General features: G+C 42.7%; 1 protein-coding gene across 2 annotated transcripts in view; it reads left to right on the top strand.

The window, feature by feature from the left end:
- Positions 1–16,658, top strand: part of LOC111873083 (mitogen-activated protein kinase-binding protein 1) — a 254,773-nt gene that overhangs the window by 163,779 nt on the left and 74,336 nt on the right. For both annotated transcript variants that reach the window (XM_023867486.2, XM_023867487.2), the window contains exon 4: positions 14,375–14,594. In XM_023867486.2, coding sequence (XP_023723254.1) covers positions 14,375–14,594 — 220 coding nt within the window. The remainder of the gene's footprint in view (positions 1–14,374; positions 14,595–16,658) is intronic.

Below are 16,658 nucleotides of genomic sequence, written 5' to 3'. Positions count from 1 at the left end.
TAATAATAATAATAATAATAATAATAATAATAATAATAATATACTAATTGTATGTGGAGATTAATGATTTATATTCATTTGCGTCTGACAAGGCTTTGCATTCGTCGCGCATGGTGTCTTAACACTGGGAACTTATCAGCCATTCATTTCGATTAAAGTTTAAAGCGGAGAAGCCAGGCATGTCGAAATGTATTTCTCGCATTCGTACAGTACTGAAGATGTATCATTTCCGCTTTAAATATGGCTGGAGAAGTTTCGACATCAACGTTAAATGACACTGAAAATAAGTCGATTGTGACGCGATACTTGCATACGTCTTGAAAACAGCAGTTGAATCCTGTTGAAGCCGGATTTCTTCTGGATATTTCTCAGCATCGTTTGCCTCTTCCGTTCTCAGGATTGGAAAATTTCAGATCGCAGTTGCAGTTCCCACAATCGAAACTTTCTCTGTAGCGCGGTTATTCTGTGACACTTCGTTAACACGGTAATTCGCCGCTCGCTGGGAGGTTGATGCTCATTTCATTCCTATGCAGAGTGACGTCATTGCAAAACGCGCAGTCGCACATCCAGTCGTCATCACAAAGCCGAAGAAAAGGTTTATCCCCGATTTTTAGGAATAATTCAGTTACGGAATTCAACTTATACACGCATTTAAGCATTCTACCACGACTGACCCAGCGAACTTCAATGCGATGGAGAATGTGGCCATACTCGAGAGATCATTTATTGATGATGCTTAATTAATTTTGACCAATTGAATTTAATAATTTTTTAAAGTTTTGAAGCCACCGTAACAACAGCTTTACACAACTTTAGGAATTTTGCACATAAATTTTCTTAATGTATCAGTCATTGCATATTATCAGACCGCCGTCTGATGTATTCTTCACGTCGATGATTATAAGCGAAAATATGCCAGTGGCGCTAATCCATCTTGTTTCTGTAGTGGGGTTAGACTGCTACACTTGCTTGACTTTGGCAGAAATGTGCACCTTCAGTAGTCCCTTTCATTGCCATTAATTCAGCTCCGCTATATTGAACTCCATGCCGATACCATTAACGAAAGCAGCTAGCTGCTTTGTCTCTCGCGTTGGTGCTTTCGTACACCGCTCTAGAAACCCACTGGAAAAGAGCGACTTTCATTTTTAGGCTTTCTTGAATGTTGTTAGAGAGTTCCTCCTTCGCTCTTCATGTGGCGAATCTTGATAAACTAATTTTAGAAGTGACATGTCTCTGTCAGTAAATGCGACATCTGCGTTTAAGCATTGTTTCGGTATTTCTCCGTGACTCTAAAGTGACATGTCTTTTGCTAAAATGTAAAAACCACGTATGTAGCACGCGCTGCAATATTTTATTGTAAACTCGGGCTTTTGAATAAGCTTTTCTCTTTATGAAGTCAGTCATGAAGCCGGGTTACTTCGTTTGTTCATAACTGGCCATGTATGCCAGCTGTGATGTTCGCTTTGTTTGTAGCATCTCTTTAAGACCTACCGGTATGTCTTTATTGATGTTGCTCCCACTTGGAGCATAGGCCATCCGTGAAACGCTGTTTCACTTCAGTTTCTTAATCTAAGAGAGTCGGTAGGACTCCTTGGACGGCGGATCAGCCCGTTGCAAGGCCGCTACCTATATAGGACAAACAGAATAAACGCAGACAAATGCATATCTTGAGTGGGATTCAAACCCACGATGCCAGCGTTCGATCGAGCGAAGACATTACATGCCCTAGACCGCGCCGCGCGGTCACTGTGATCGGCAATCACCTTAATACAGATAAGGAAATGCTCCCCGATCTAACATAAAAATGTACGGTTTCTTTGTTGCGGCCATTGTAATGCAGAAGTTTATTTTAAAGAAGTGAGTAAATGACGTTAACACACTTTGTGTTTATTCATCATTAACATTACTGAAGGTCGCATGCCCTTACTGAATTGGCAGATCACTTCCATGCGTTCTCCCCACTTGGAGCTCATTATTCCAGTATGCAGAATGCCTGTGTACTGTCACTTAGTAGAAGAAAATAGAGAGGGAGAGAAAAAAAGACTTGAAACGCAACTGAAAGTATGTGAAAGTGATTTATCGGTGTCTAGCTCACATTGATTTTTAGTGAGTGGTACTGCACCTGAGTAGTGTTAGCGATGAATGAAATCCGAATGTATTAACATGATCAATTGACAAGACAAAAACAACACCGTCCAGTGTGACTATTTAAGTTTTATCACTTGAAAACTCATCACCCTTACATGTTTCGATCCCTACGGATCATCCTCAGAGGGCATCAATACTTTTTCCGGAAACTATTATTATAATAGGTGTTAAATTATATATATACATATATAATGTCTGAAATACACAATGTACAAAGTGTTCAACTTTTCACAGTCACAGCAGCCTTCCTGGTATTAAAATTTATAAACCATGCCGGTTCGTGTCAATTCTCCTATTGTCTTTCTTGGAGGTGGCTGATCATGTGCCGCCTGTCTGTCTTGCGAAAGGAGATTTTAGTATTGTCCGTGTTTGTTCGTGGCTTGCTGTGTTGTTTACACTGCTCACTGTTTACATGAGTGATGCGTTTTCAAGTGATAAAACTTAAATAGTCACACTGGACGGCGTTGTTTTTGTCTTTGTAATTGTTAGTGTGACGGACCAGAATGAAACAAATCAAATTCATGCTCAATTGAGTTTCTTAAAATGAGTTTGCGTACCCTTATGTGGCTGCAGACCGACCGAGCGACCGCCGCTTGTCGGCGAAGTTAGTGCTACGCTTGCGGACTAAAGCCACTGAGTTTGTGTGCCTGCAGCAAAAAGAATGTTTCTTTATTTTGCTAAGCGTAATATACAGATATTCTGCCTATTAAAATTGAAACGCTGCCAATGCAGTGTTCACAGTGATACAACCACAGTGTCTGAACTTTGCCAGTCTCTAGGCAGAGCTGTAAAACCTACTTTTGAACCAGCATCGTTACTCTTCGAAAACATTGGTCTCTCAGAGCCAACATATCGAGAATAAGAATAGTGTTAATCCCTCCACCCTGTCGAAGGAAGAACAATTTCAGCAGCCGAAAGAGATCAAGTTGACATGCAGCATATCACTGAAGGATTGTGGCATTACCAGCGCTGCCGACTGACCTAATCTTATTGCAGTAATGTGGCATGTAGGCGTTTGTAGGAAACGAATTGGCAAACATGTTACCTCGGAGATACGATTCTTTTGGAAACCAGAGCCTTGCTACACACGTTTCCATGGAGAAATATAGGTGGATTTCTAGTAACCAACTCAGTGGAGAACGCGTTTCCATGTCAACAGAGATTCAGCAAAGGTTTCCGCGGATACGAACAAGGAGCCAACATTTTCCATGGTTACCGCTAGACTGTATAAGCGGCCGTGGAGAGAGGAATTCGTTCCTCCCGTGTGGAGGCGTGGTCGAATACCTCCACCGTAGCCTTGCGAGTCATAGGAGGCGACGAAAAGGGAAGTCTCGAATCTTAGACAGTAAAATATGGTCACGAGCCCCACGGGACTCGGACCTGAGAATGGCTGCGCTGGCGAGCACCAGCAGCAACTGTAAACGACAGATGCGCCCTGTCGTCAGAGAGAGCGCCCCACATCAGAAAACCCGCAACTGTATGACAGTAATGGTCGTAAGCCTCAGATGGATGCTTTATTCCAAGACAGACTGGCAGACTGACTGTCGGTCGTAACATAACTTTGGCTTTGGCTTGAACACTCATTCGGGGTTCATTCGTGGGTCGCCGATCGTAAATCAGAAGTGAGTGATTCGTAAACCAGAACTGAGTCAATCTTGGTACAGGACACTCGTCGTCCAGTAAAGAATGGAGCGAGTCTTGGGCAGTCATTGATTGTGAGCTGTTGTAATTGAATGTAATTAAGAATGATTGTAAAAGAAGGCGTCAATAAATCGACTAATCCAATACAAGACCCGTTATTATTACTCACGGAGACAAACTCATGACAGTACCATGAACACCTGCCACCAAAACATCGAAGAAATAAAATCAACTGCTGATCAGATACTAGAGAAGAATGGGAGTACACTAGGACAGTATATCGGCTATTTATATACTTCAAGGAAACTTGTGGTTTCGTGAGGAGAGCAGTATACAAGAACATTGAATACAGTACGCCTATGCATGCAGTTACGCAAATTAAAATGTTCTTAAAGGAAGCATAGTAATGCCATACATTTTGACTGATGCATTTCCTGTTCAGAACAATTTGAAGGGAGGACACGTTTTATTATCATTGCTTTTGAAGTTTGCATAGTTAGGTGAGGCTCGAGAAAGCCAGGCGGGACACGCAGCTCCTGCTTAGTGCTGATTGTATTATATTATTGGTCGCATGCTTATCGTAAAGCGGAACACGGAAACTATGTTAGACGCAGGTTTCCCTCCAAGAATTTTGGTTTTTACCTGTCAGACCAGTGAGAAGTGTTTCTCGTGCCGAGAATCAAACCCTTGTCATCCAGCCATCCTTTGATCACCTTCTGGATGTAGTAACAGGCATCGTCTCCTAGTTCAAGTGTGAAAAAAAAAAAGTACAGCTGCAGTTTTGACATGGCCTTGACCAACCCGTTTCGCCGAGTGGCCTGTATAACATAGTACTGTTCCTAACCGCGCCCTGCAGCCACGTACAGCATATATATTAAAGGCCACGTTAAATTACTGTTCAAGAAGGAAATTCCGTATGACTTAGCGTCCTCATGGACGAATATGTATGTATATACCGGATGCTATATGTGACTGGCAGTAGGCTTGATGTTCGGGGTTCGAATCCCGTCTGTGCCAGATTGTTCACAACTCTCCATAGTTGCTCTGCGGCCTACCCGGCCTGCTACGTAATGTATCGGAGGCTCTTCATGTGGACGATAAAGCTACCGGGAAGTGCAGCTGAGAGTTCCTCTCCACCCAGTGCCGAGGTTAGACACTCGCCCTTCCTGTTTCTGCATGGAACGGTGTTTCAGGACGCGGACATAAACCTACATTTTGCAGTTGATGCAGCAGTGATACAAAACGGCCGACCAGTGAAGCATCTTTCTCATAGAACTATATCTTCGATATTAGAATGTTGTGCGCAATTTCTCAAATGAATCCCCTGGAGATGAAGAGATTGTGATGGTCATGATTCAGGTAACGGAACTGATTGTGGCTATTCCGACTGCAGTCAGATTGTAGACATTTGCATTTCATCCTAGCGTTTGTCATATCTTCCCTCCTTTTGTAAGATGATGCATTTCTTGAAAATAATTCGTTAGCGAAATTTGATTTCCCATGTGTTTAAAGGCCGTTGTTAGAGATGCGTTGACCTTAAATAAGCGTTCGAGTAACAGTTCAGTTCTGTATGTGTTCAAGAGCTTACGAAACTGACTGCACGAGCAACGAGAGAAACAAATGAAATACATACACACAAACAAAAGACAGAAGATGGCAACTCTTGTCATTTGGGCAACATGCATTCAGCTGTTGCAATCATGCCAACCTTTATCTCGTGAGACAGGAAATATACGGTATGTGTGTGCGCTTATGTGCTGCATTTATAGTGAATACAGTTAGTATTTTAATAAATAAGAACCAATATAAATTATGATCATAAAAACTGTTTTGGTTCCTAATACGTCTCCGTCCTCACAAGTAACATTATCAGATCAAGCGCGTCTAGCAGAAATACGAGTAGTAAAGGTTGCCCCTGTGCTTAACTAATTAAGCACTATGCCATGAAGGCGTAAGGGGAATGGAGGTATAGATCCACATTTTCTTGACCTCGACACTAGCTGGGAGTGGTCAGTTTCACGCCCCGTCCGCTTGACCCCCTGGGGAAAGAGCCCCAGTACCCATTGCATAGAGGTTAGGTGGACCCCAGAGCCGGTCTGGACGACGTGGAGAAGAGAAAATTTCTTGACCCTACTGGAACTCCACAACTCCCACCCCTCGGTCGTCCAGCCCGTAGCCAGTCGCTAGACCGACTGCGCTATCTCGGCTCCTAGCAAATTTAATACAAATAATACTACTACTACTACTACTACTACTACTACTACTACTACTACTACTACTACTAATAATAATAATAACTGAGTTTTTGACTGCTTGCCAGCAGCAACTAGCTTGTAACAGTCGATCAATGTAAATGTATAAAAAATAAAAACTGAGCTAATAACTAAAAACTATTAAAATAACACATTAATAGAATCAGCGAATGAGATAGGACAGAAAAAGTAAAGTATCCCCAGCAGAAATAATGTGTTTATTAAAACATAAGAATCGTCAGATACTGTTCGCAGCGATGGCGCACAATATACCTGTTTTTTATTTATTGCTAGTGGGGTGGGACTAAGTCCCTTGCACTGCGGCCACTTCTGGCCTATTGTACCAGCCCCATATGATAGGTGAGGGTGATTGTGGAGTAATTGGTGGAATGAAGATTGGCAGGGGAAACCGAAGTACTCGGAGAAAACCTGCCCCAGCGACACTTTGTCCACCACAAATGTCACTTGACCAGACCCGGGATAGAACGCGGGCCGCCGCGGTGGGAAGCCAGCGACTAACCGCTTCAGCTATGGCGCGGCCTGTATACCTGGTAAATATAAAAGAAATAGACACGTTCAGCGTTATATATATATATATAACACCAAACAGGTAAATACACAATATGCGTAGTAGCATAGAGTTGGTATGAAAGTTTTTGCTACTGCAGCTTTTCATGACGTCTGAACGATCTAAAACAACGCATCACAACAGCTGTTGGCGAATGTTGGCGAGGACATGCTCCGGTATGCTCGGACCGAATTGCATTGTCGTGTTGATATATGTCGTGTGACAAAAGGCGTGACACGTAGAACATTTGTAACTTAGTCATACAAACTTAAAGAAATATACTAAAAACATGCAAGTATTTTGGCTCTATCAGTAATACTTTGGTTTCTATAAAACGTTGAAATTCTGTATTTCTTTTATGGTAACCCAGTATTAACGTGCTCGACAGCAGCTAAACCCCGATTGCAGACAAGCACTGAAGAAATACAAATATATTAACACAGCTCACGTGAACAGACATGGCCTAATATTAATAGTAATTCAATTAAATTCGTGTTTATTTACGTGCAAACTTAACAGCACAGTGGCCAAAATAAAAGAAGCCACATGTATAGTACAAATGTGTGTATATATTTATTATGATTAATAGTCATCAATTGAAAACCAACATGACTAATCAAAGCACGCGAAACAGTGGTTAAAGTATGTAGGCCTACTTAATAGGAGTACACATACTTTCAAATTCGTCAATTTTCTCATTTTACAACCCTCATAGATTTGATGTTAAGAGATTGTACATGAAAGCCATTGTTACTAAACTATAGCAAGTGTCACGCAACTTCGAACAAGGCCAAGAGTAACCTTGAAAGCGCAGAAGAAAAATTTCAGACAAGGGGGTGGGTTCGAGGGTATGAGAAATTACAGGCGGCCAGAACTGGCCTGTACTCACTCAGTACTCACTTTCATGACATTTGTTCAGTAACTTCGGAGATGAAACATACACCAGGTAGACAGATTGACACGGCTTTTTCTCTGAGTTGAGCACCTTAAGCAGTTGTTGGGGGGGAGGGGGGAAGAAACACGAATTAAAGAGAGAGATGACATAATGAAACGATGATATTCAGATCGACGGGCACTGATACACACTTCTACAATTTATGACCGAAATTCCGAGGTTCTGCTTGGCATGTTCGTTTCCCGAAAATGCTTTGTCTTCCGAAAAGGAGATACTAATTTCCAAATATGTTAGGATTCGTAACTGACCTTGCGTAAAACGAGAAGTTAATGCAAGTTACACGAAAACAGAAAAAATATATATAAAACTTAATCGTTGTCAGTAAGCTGATGATCTAACATTTATTTATTTATTTGTCCCCTCACCCTTACTACAGCGCCTGTTGAAAGGAAAACTTTCAGGTCTGATATGAGAGGTAAAGTCGTCACTGTGCTATTTGGTTAAGCACTGCCATGAAGACGTATGGGGAGGTTTGATGTAATTGATTCTAAAACTGGCAGTCTTACAAAACACTTCATAAAAGTAGAAAGCAGCCTATGCTGCTTCCTGATTTTCTTGGGTCTGCGTGATCTTACTGCGGAATAATAGCTTGATGAGAAATAATAATTATTAACATTTTAGCAGATCTAAGACAAAATACTCTTTAATTTCTTCCTTTTTAAATATTAGATAAATGAAATTCCTATTACATATGTATTTTTCAAGGAAACAAAGGCGTAATCATGTCGTCCCTTGCGCTTTTATTATTGTTGGCGTTCAAATAATAATCATTCTCACTCACGGAGCTGAGGCCTTCTTGAGAAACCTCCAAGTTTGCAGCTATTCAAGAACTTCCCAGCATTTTGTGGAACCCGAAGGTTCATTACCGTGTTCACAAGAGCCCTCCCGTGGTCCCTTTCGTGAGCCAGATGAATGCAATCCATACCATCCCATCCTATCTTTCCAAGGTCCATTTTAATATTGTTCACCCGCCTACATCTTGGTCTTCCTAGTGGATTCTTTCGTTAAGGCTCTCCCACCAATATCCTATATGCATTCCTCTTCCCTCCATTCGTGTTACATACCTTGCCCATCTCATCCTTGACTTGCTCATTCTAATTATACTTGGAGAAGAGTATAAGTTATGAATGGTAATGTTCATTCTATGGCATTTAAATAAAAACTTGTGTATATATATATATATAAAGATATGAATTTGCCAAAACCGATGTCTTTCAATATTAGAAAGCACATACAGTATTTATTACTTTTTGATTATGTTTGATCTTCTCAATGTTATTACTGAAAAGGGCATTCCTGATTGAAAGTAGTAAGTTCAGCACGCTAAGGCGGGAAGCAAAAAACAAATGTAAGTTCTATGGATTAAACTGACGAATTTCTTCAAACTCGTTTTTAAATAACTTTATGTTTATGTTGCATACATCATTTTAGCACGAAAACAGTGTAGCGTGGGTTGCTTCATGTTTGTGTTGGGTCTGCATGAAATCACTCAGCCAGTAGGAGACCTTAATCGGAAATGTGTAACTTCTCTAACCTTCAGCATATACAAGACAGTGAAAGAAAGCTCAGTTTATCCCCATTTAAGGATTACGTAAATTAATGGCTTCCCTGATACGCACACTCTGCCCAGGGAAAGGGAAGAGCGTTGAGAACTCGACCCTTGCATTGTTCCCTTAGAGCACGAATACAAGAAATAAAATTATAATTGTATTGAGAAATGATTTCCCCATGCTCCTGAAGCAAGGTTGCCATGCTTTATATGGTTTCCAGTGCTAGGGAAGGAAGGTCGCCGTTCATGATAGACATGCACTGTCTTTGAGGTCATTGTGTTCCGACCTAGATCCAGCGGACTTGTATTTCCTCTTAATCTTGTAATGATGGGGGCTTTCACCCAGATCATTAATCTCCGACCTGCATACAGTCTTCACGCTGTAGCATCAGTAGGGCTTCTTCGGTCGCGGGTGAATGTATCATATTTTTAGTCGCCCTAGATCACCCAGAATACAGGTTGAATACAAGAGAATCCACGTGTGACTTGCGTATGGCCTGAAAAGAACTTGAACACAAATTTAATATAGTTGGGAGAGAAACATTGTACGCAGTTCTACTTGAATTTGGTTTATCCACGAAAATACTTAAGCTGGTTAAAGTATGTTGAAATGAAACAGCCCGTTTGAGTAAAAATTTACGTGACGCATTTCCTATGTAGAATTGTAGCGATTATGAAGATATGTTATCGCTATTGTATTTCGGCTCAGGTTTAGACAACATCATTAGGCAGATTCAAGAGATTGAGGAGTCACTGAGATTGAATGGGGCACACCTGCTTCCGGTGTATGCTGATGTTGATTTCATGGATTCATTCATCAGTAATCTTGTCAAGACGACAGGCCCACAGTCTCTTCCAAAACAGTTCCTCCACTTGATGCGATCTAGAGCTTTCTCCTTCAAATGAAAATATCCTCTTCTGTCCCCAAGGTCATCCAGCATCTTGTTACGTCTTCTTCCTCGTCTTATGGTCACTTCTATCCGCCCCTCTATCTTTCCTTCAATAACTGGGCGAAAAATGTGAATACCATAAAGAATAATACAGAAGCTTTATTAGGCTCTTTGGTAAGTCAGTAGTTTGATCTAGAGAAAACTAGGATGGATCTGTGTTCGTGTCCCATCCCCAGAACGCAGACAAATCCTTCGAAAACTAGGCGAATTTCAGATATATGGGGGCTACAGTAACTTACTCATGGAGCTGAGCCCTTCTTCAGGAGCCGCCAGTTCTGCTGCTACTCAAGAATTTCCCAGCATTTTATGGAACCCGAAGGTTCATTACCGTGTTCACAAGAGCCGTCCACTGGTCCCTATCCTGAGCCAGATCTATCCAATCCATACCATCCCATCCTATCTCTCCAAGATCCATTCCAGTATTGTTCACCCACCTACGCCTTGGCCATCCCTGTGGTCTCTTTCCTTCCGGCTTTCCCACCAATATCCTATACGCATTCCTCGTCTCCCCCATTCGTGCTACATGCCCTGCCCACCTCATCCTCCTTGACTTGATCATTCTAATTATACTTGGAGAAGAGTACAAGTTATGAAGCTCCTCATTATGCAGTTACAATAACAGATCGAATTAAATTCACGAATAAGTTAAGAGTAGATTAGACATGAATAAGGAGAATGTTTGCTACTATTAATTTCAGAGCCTCATGTCTTTGCGTCTAGCAATAATTAAGTACACAGAAATTAAATATCTTACCGTAGGCCGTGTCTGATGGAAGGGGAAATACATGGCCGTCGGCTAATTAACCTGTGCACGGTCCTCAGTATTTTATGAGATAACGAAAAAAAGACCGAAGTGAACGGAGAGGTTCATGGAGGTAGGCCTAGGCCCACTGGGGCTGTAGTGCCAAAGAAAAAAAAAAAGAAACAAAGAACCTCATCCTGTAAGTTTACTTCGCATGGCACCTAGCTGCATGCTTAAATAGAGTTTTCCCTTATACATAGGCCTCATGTCGGAGACACGCGGAAATGTAGTTGGTTGAGGCACTATGCTACAAGCCGGAAGGTAGCGGGTTCGATCCCCGCTGAGGTCGTTGAATTTCTCAACTGATGTAATCCTTCCAGCCGCATTATGGCCCTGGGATCGACTCAGCATCCAACAGAAATGAGTACCAGGAATCTTCTTGGGGGGTAAAGGGCGGCCGGCGCGTAAGGCTGACAACTTGACCGCCATCTGTGAGCCGATTGTCTAGAAAATGTGGGAGCCTCAACGTCTCACAACCATATGGGCCTCCACACAAGGATAACTTTACCTTTACCTTTTTATAGGCCTAATGTCATAGTAGAAGCTTAGACTTTACCGATTCATGGAGTGCCTGCTGTCTGACATGATAACCCATTCAGAGCCCGGACGAAGCTGCCGTTCATTAGTACACAACTTCCTAAACTTGAATTACTCATATTTGGCCATGAAGCTGTTACCAATTGAGAAGTATTGGTGCTTTGAAAAAATATCAGCTTAAATTATAATTAGACATTAAATAAAAAAAGTCAAGAAACGTGAAGGGACGTGAAAAAAAGGTAAACCAATTTTAAGTATATTAAACATAAAGTATGATTATATTTCCTTCCTTTAATTGTAGAGACCATTGCTAACAGTGAAGATAAGTAGACCCGCAGAGATAAGACTCAATAAGGGCCGGTTTCCATTCCCCTTGCAAAAGTAGCCAGTACTGCTCATGAGCTTATAGCTTAAATGTGTTTATCTTCACTATACACGGAAGGCATATAGAATTTTTTTTTCTGTTGCGCTACAGCCCCAATTTGGGCCTAGGCCTACCTCCATGAAACTCTCCGTTTCACTTCGGTTTACTAGATCTTACACATTCGGTAGGACTCCTTGGGCGGGTGATCAGCTCGTCGCAAGGCCTCTACCTGTAAACAAACACAGAAAAACGCACACAAACATCCATGCCCTGAGTGGGATTCGAACCCACGATCCCGGCTTCCGAGCGAGCGAAGACAGTACATGCCTTAGACCGCTCGGCTACCGTGACCGGCCATATAGAAAATAGTTACTATAAACTGGAGTATTTGTATATATTCTGCGTCTGTTTTGAAACGCAGCGGTGTTAGATCTGTCATCAAGCGCGTTGGCAGAGCAGTAGTGTAACTTGCATGCTGGAGATTCCTGATTCGTATCCAGGCTCTGTCCGAAAGTATTTCTCCATTTTCCCTATTCTCTCCAGGAAGTGTCTTCAGGTAGGCCGCATGCTCTTCCTCCTACAGGCTGTCTTGCGCGCTTTGTCATCCGTAATCATTTTACTGTGTATTGCGAGACGTGATAACTGGACGAGGTTCGAATAGAATTGGAGCGTTGCAGGTACACAAACACGTTCTTTGCATTCTGAAGGTACGCCCAACCTTGCGAATACCGAGAAGGTAGACGTGCATTAAAATATGCAGTGACCGCATTCTTCCGCGTGCCCTCTGATTCATAATTCGCATTTCCTTTTCTTGTTCATTGTTGCTTAATCTCACTGAAATGATCATTATTTGAGCCATAGCCATCCTTAGAAGATTCTGGCAGGTAAAGTTACCCCTGTGCTTAACTAATTAAGCAGTACGCCATGAAGGCGTAAGGGGACTGGATTTGTAGACCCACATTTTCTTGACCTTCGCACTAGCTGAAGGTGAGTTGTCAGCTTCACGCCCCTGCCGCTTTGCCCCCGGGGAAAGAACCCCCGATACCCGTTGGATTGGAGGTTGGGTGGACCCCAGAGCCGGTCTGGACGCTATGAAGAGGAGAAAATTTTTGGCCCTACCTGAACTCGAACACCGACCACTCGGTCGTCCAACCCGTAGCCAGTCGTTAATACCGACTTAGCTGTCCCGAGATTCTGCCAGACTTTTGTAAATTAGAGCATTCGGTTTTCACTTCTTTGGATTTCGCAACAGCATTTTTTTTTTCCTCAGCAAGGTTGTCGGCATTGCGTCCAACCCCCAACGTGGAGGACCAGGTCCCTGTATTTATGTCCCCCAGTGACAGGGTGGCCCGGTTATACCCCGAGGAACCGGGTTCCCGTTTCGTCGCCTTCTGTGACTCTCAGGGCTACAGTTGAGTTACTGCAACCCGCCTCAAATCCGGACTAGTAACCGATATTCTGCTTCAAATTCTGGAGGTCCCGGAGGCCAGTGTTCCCTGCGACTTTTTCGCTCTTTTCACAGTTCTTCCAGTCCTAACCTCTGTATGACATTATACACGCCTTTATCTCTTTCTTTTACCCGTTTTATAATAATTCTTTACCTGTCATTCCATTGTTTATAACACTGTGTTTGTTAGTTGCTCACCTGGTCAAGGAAGTTCCTGCCTGTGTGGAACCCGAAAGTTATTACTGTGCTCACGAGATACCGCCACTGTCTTCTATCGTGAGCCCGTTGAATGCAGTCCTCATATTCACACACTGTTTCTCCAATATTGACTTTAATATAGTATTGCGTCTACGTTCACATTTTCTTGCCCTCGACACTAGCTGGCGGTGAGTGGTCATCTTCACGCCCCTGCCGCTTTACCCCCGGGGAAAGCTCCCTGTACCAATTGGATAGGAGGTGGGTGTATCCCAGAGCCGGTCTGGACGATTTGGAGAGAATTCTTGACCTTACCCTGACTCGATCTCCTGGGAAATTCTTGAGTAGCTGCACAATTGGCGGCTTCTCAAGAACGGCTCAGCTCCATGAGTGAGTGTTCGTGTCTACGTCTAGGCATTCAAGTGGTATCTTCCCTTGAAGTGTCCAGGCAATACTTTTTGTGCATCACTCATCTCCCCCTGTGTATGTTACACGGCATCCCCGACCACTTGCATTTATGACCCTAATAATATTAAGTGAAGAACACGCGTTGCGATTTACTTTCAACGTTTTTGACGATGGTGTGACACTAATTAAAACAACTATTTTGATCTTTGCCCATCTTCCGAGATTTTTTAACTCCCTGCGTTTCAAAAATAGAATTTCCGAAACTTCATAGTTTTAATAAATTGGGACGGTGGACAGGGAAATAATAAATAAATTTATACTATTTGTGAAGTTCCGCGCTATGTTCTCTCTGTCTTTCTCGTACCTACTCTCTTTGATAGAGATGTTTTCCCCAACACTGTATTAAGGATTATCCTCAGTGTTTGATCTTCATTAGAGTGAGAAACCAAGTTGACAGATTGTTGTTAAATAAAGAAATAAATAAAAGGAACAAGTTAATGTATTCTTCATCATGTAGAAACGAATTGCTGCAATTGGGCCTGTTATGTCCTTTTTCAGATGTACTGTCGTGCTCTTCAACCCAAAGAAAAACCGACAGAGCCATCTTCTCAACAGTTCACGGAAGACCATAACATGCCTCGCGTTCTCTGCAGATGGACGTTACTTGGTGACGGGAGAATGTGGACACTTACCCTCAGTGAGGGTATGGGACCTCCAGGAAGGAGGAGGGACCCAGATTGCGGAGTTCGCGGGTCACAAATACGGGATCAACTGCGTCGTAAGTATATCTTAATTAAGACTCCGAGTCTTGACGGACTGCGAACTGGACGACTAGGAGTCGAATCTCGTCGGTGGCTGTCTGAATGACCACGCACAGAACTGCACAGATTATCATACGGGCTCCTATCCGATGGGAAAGCCAAGGCCCCCTCTAGGATTTAAAGTGACCGCTCCTCAGTATAGTTCCCATGCTAAGGGTTCTTGTATCTTGACCTGATTAGTTGCCATACACTTATGCACTCTTATTTTGGAACAGGATTGGTTCTTGTATATACTAACTGATTAACTCAGGCCCCACCATAGCTCAAGCGGTTAGTCGCTGGCTTCCCACCGTGGCGGCCCGGCTTCGATCCCGGGTCTTGTCAAGTGGGATTTGTGGTGGACAAAGTGGCGCTGGAGCAGGTTTTGTCCGAGTACTTCGGTTTCCCCTGCCAATCTTCATTCCACCAAATTCCCCATCATCGTAATCACCCGGGGCAGGCTACAATAGGCTAATCAGTGGCGGCCGTGCAGAGTGGACCCAGTTGGACCCCACCCCCCACTAAGCAAATTAAAAAAAACTTGCTAACTCCATGGTGCTGTATCCTTGAGAATCCAGTCGTTGCTCGGCTATTCAAGAAATTCCCAGAATTTTGTGGAACCTGAAGGTTCATTGCTATATTCAAAGAGTCCGCCACTCGTCCCTATCCTGATCCAGATGAATCCAATCCACGCCCTCCCATCCTGTCTAAGATCCATTTTCATATCATCCACACATTCATGTGTAATTTACTGATATTATTACTAAGAGTTTTAGTCTTCGCGTTGAGATTTCAGGCTTTGGTTATTCTTTGTTTAAGTGTTAGGGGAAACGGTATTGGCCGTACGGACGACTCTCTGAATCCCACTATTTTGGCCTTGTCGCGTCCAGCACTTGCGTTTATATTAATATTTCGGCATAGTTTTGTTTGTTTTATGATCGCAGTAGCCTATTTTATTTTTCTTNCCGGTTCTCACGGTCTCTTCGCTTGCAGATTTCTTATATTTTTTCTTCTACCCTGAAGATGGAGGCGATACGTTCCTCCGAAACGTCGGTTAACACCACATATACACTGTGCCAAATCCCAGAAGACTGCTTTCTTCAAAAAATCTTGACTTTGAAGAAAGCAGTCTTCTGGGATTTGGCACCGTGTATATGTGGTGTTAACCAACGTTTCGGAGGAACGTATCGCCTCCATCTTCAGGGTAGAAGAAAAAATATAAGAAATCTGCAAGCGAAGAGACCGTGAGAACCGGTAAAAGCAGACTTCACCGCCGTGAAAGCCTCAAATCTTACAATGTTGACTTTGTATGAACATGGACGACTGATCTTTCATGCATAAACGAAGTAAATGCATGTTGATGAGGTTATGTCTTGCAGGGTGCGAAACATCAGTATAATGTGTCCATGTTGACCAGGGCATGGTTTACACAACCAGGAAAGTGGTGTCAATTAAGGGGGGTATCAATTTCCACTCACTGGAAGCGAAATTACTATATCCGATCCACTGGTACACAAATTAGATGCAAAGTATACAGGAGACGTAATCGCCAAAATATATCTCATTCCGTGTGCAGGAGCATGTAAAGGGTCTGAAGTATTGCATTAATACACTCGAGAACCTCTCACCTTTGTATTTATGTACGTGACATCATAGTGAGACGCATTTTTACTCCACTACCTGCAGACATACGTATTTATGTGGCCTTATGCAACGACAAATTGTGCTTGCTTAAGCTTAAACTAAACTTGAGACATCAGCTCTGTCCGTGAGGCCTCAACAGATTCTGTTTAGAATTGCGGGTCACCTCTAGAAACTGTTATCCAGGATGGGAATCGAACGAGAGTCGAAGTATGTACTCTAGGTTCGCGTACGTACGTTTGTAGGCATTGTGCACACGTGTTCGAGATTGTAGTTTATTTATTGCAAATGCAAATGCATTTTCATACCCAGGCAGCAATTCTGGGAACCAAGCTGAATTGGTTGTCGCATGAGTTTGGCAGCAAGCAACATGTAGAAGCTGTTGCGAAACTATTCACGTT

Source organism: Cryptotermes secundus, unplaced genomic scaffold (assembly GCF_002891405.2).
Source record: "Cryptotermes secundus unplaced genomic scaffold, Csec_1.0 scaffold120, whole genome shotgun sequence".
NCBI classification, from domain to species: Eukaryota; Metazoa; Arthropoda; class Insecta; order Blattodea; family Kalotermitidae; genus Cryptotermes; species Cryptotermes secundus.
This window is presented reverse-complemented; position numbering and strand designations above follow the sequence as displayed.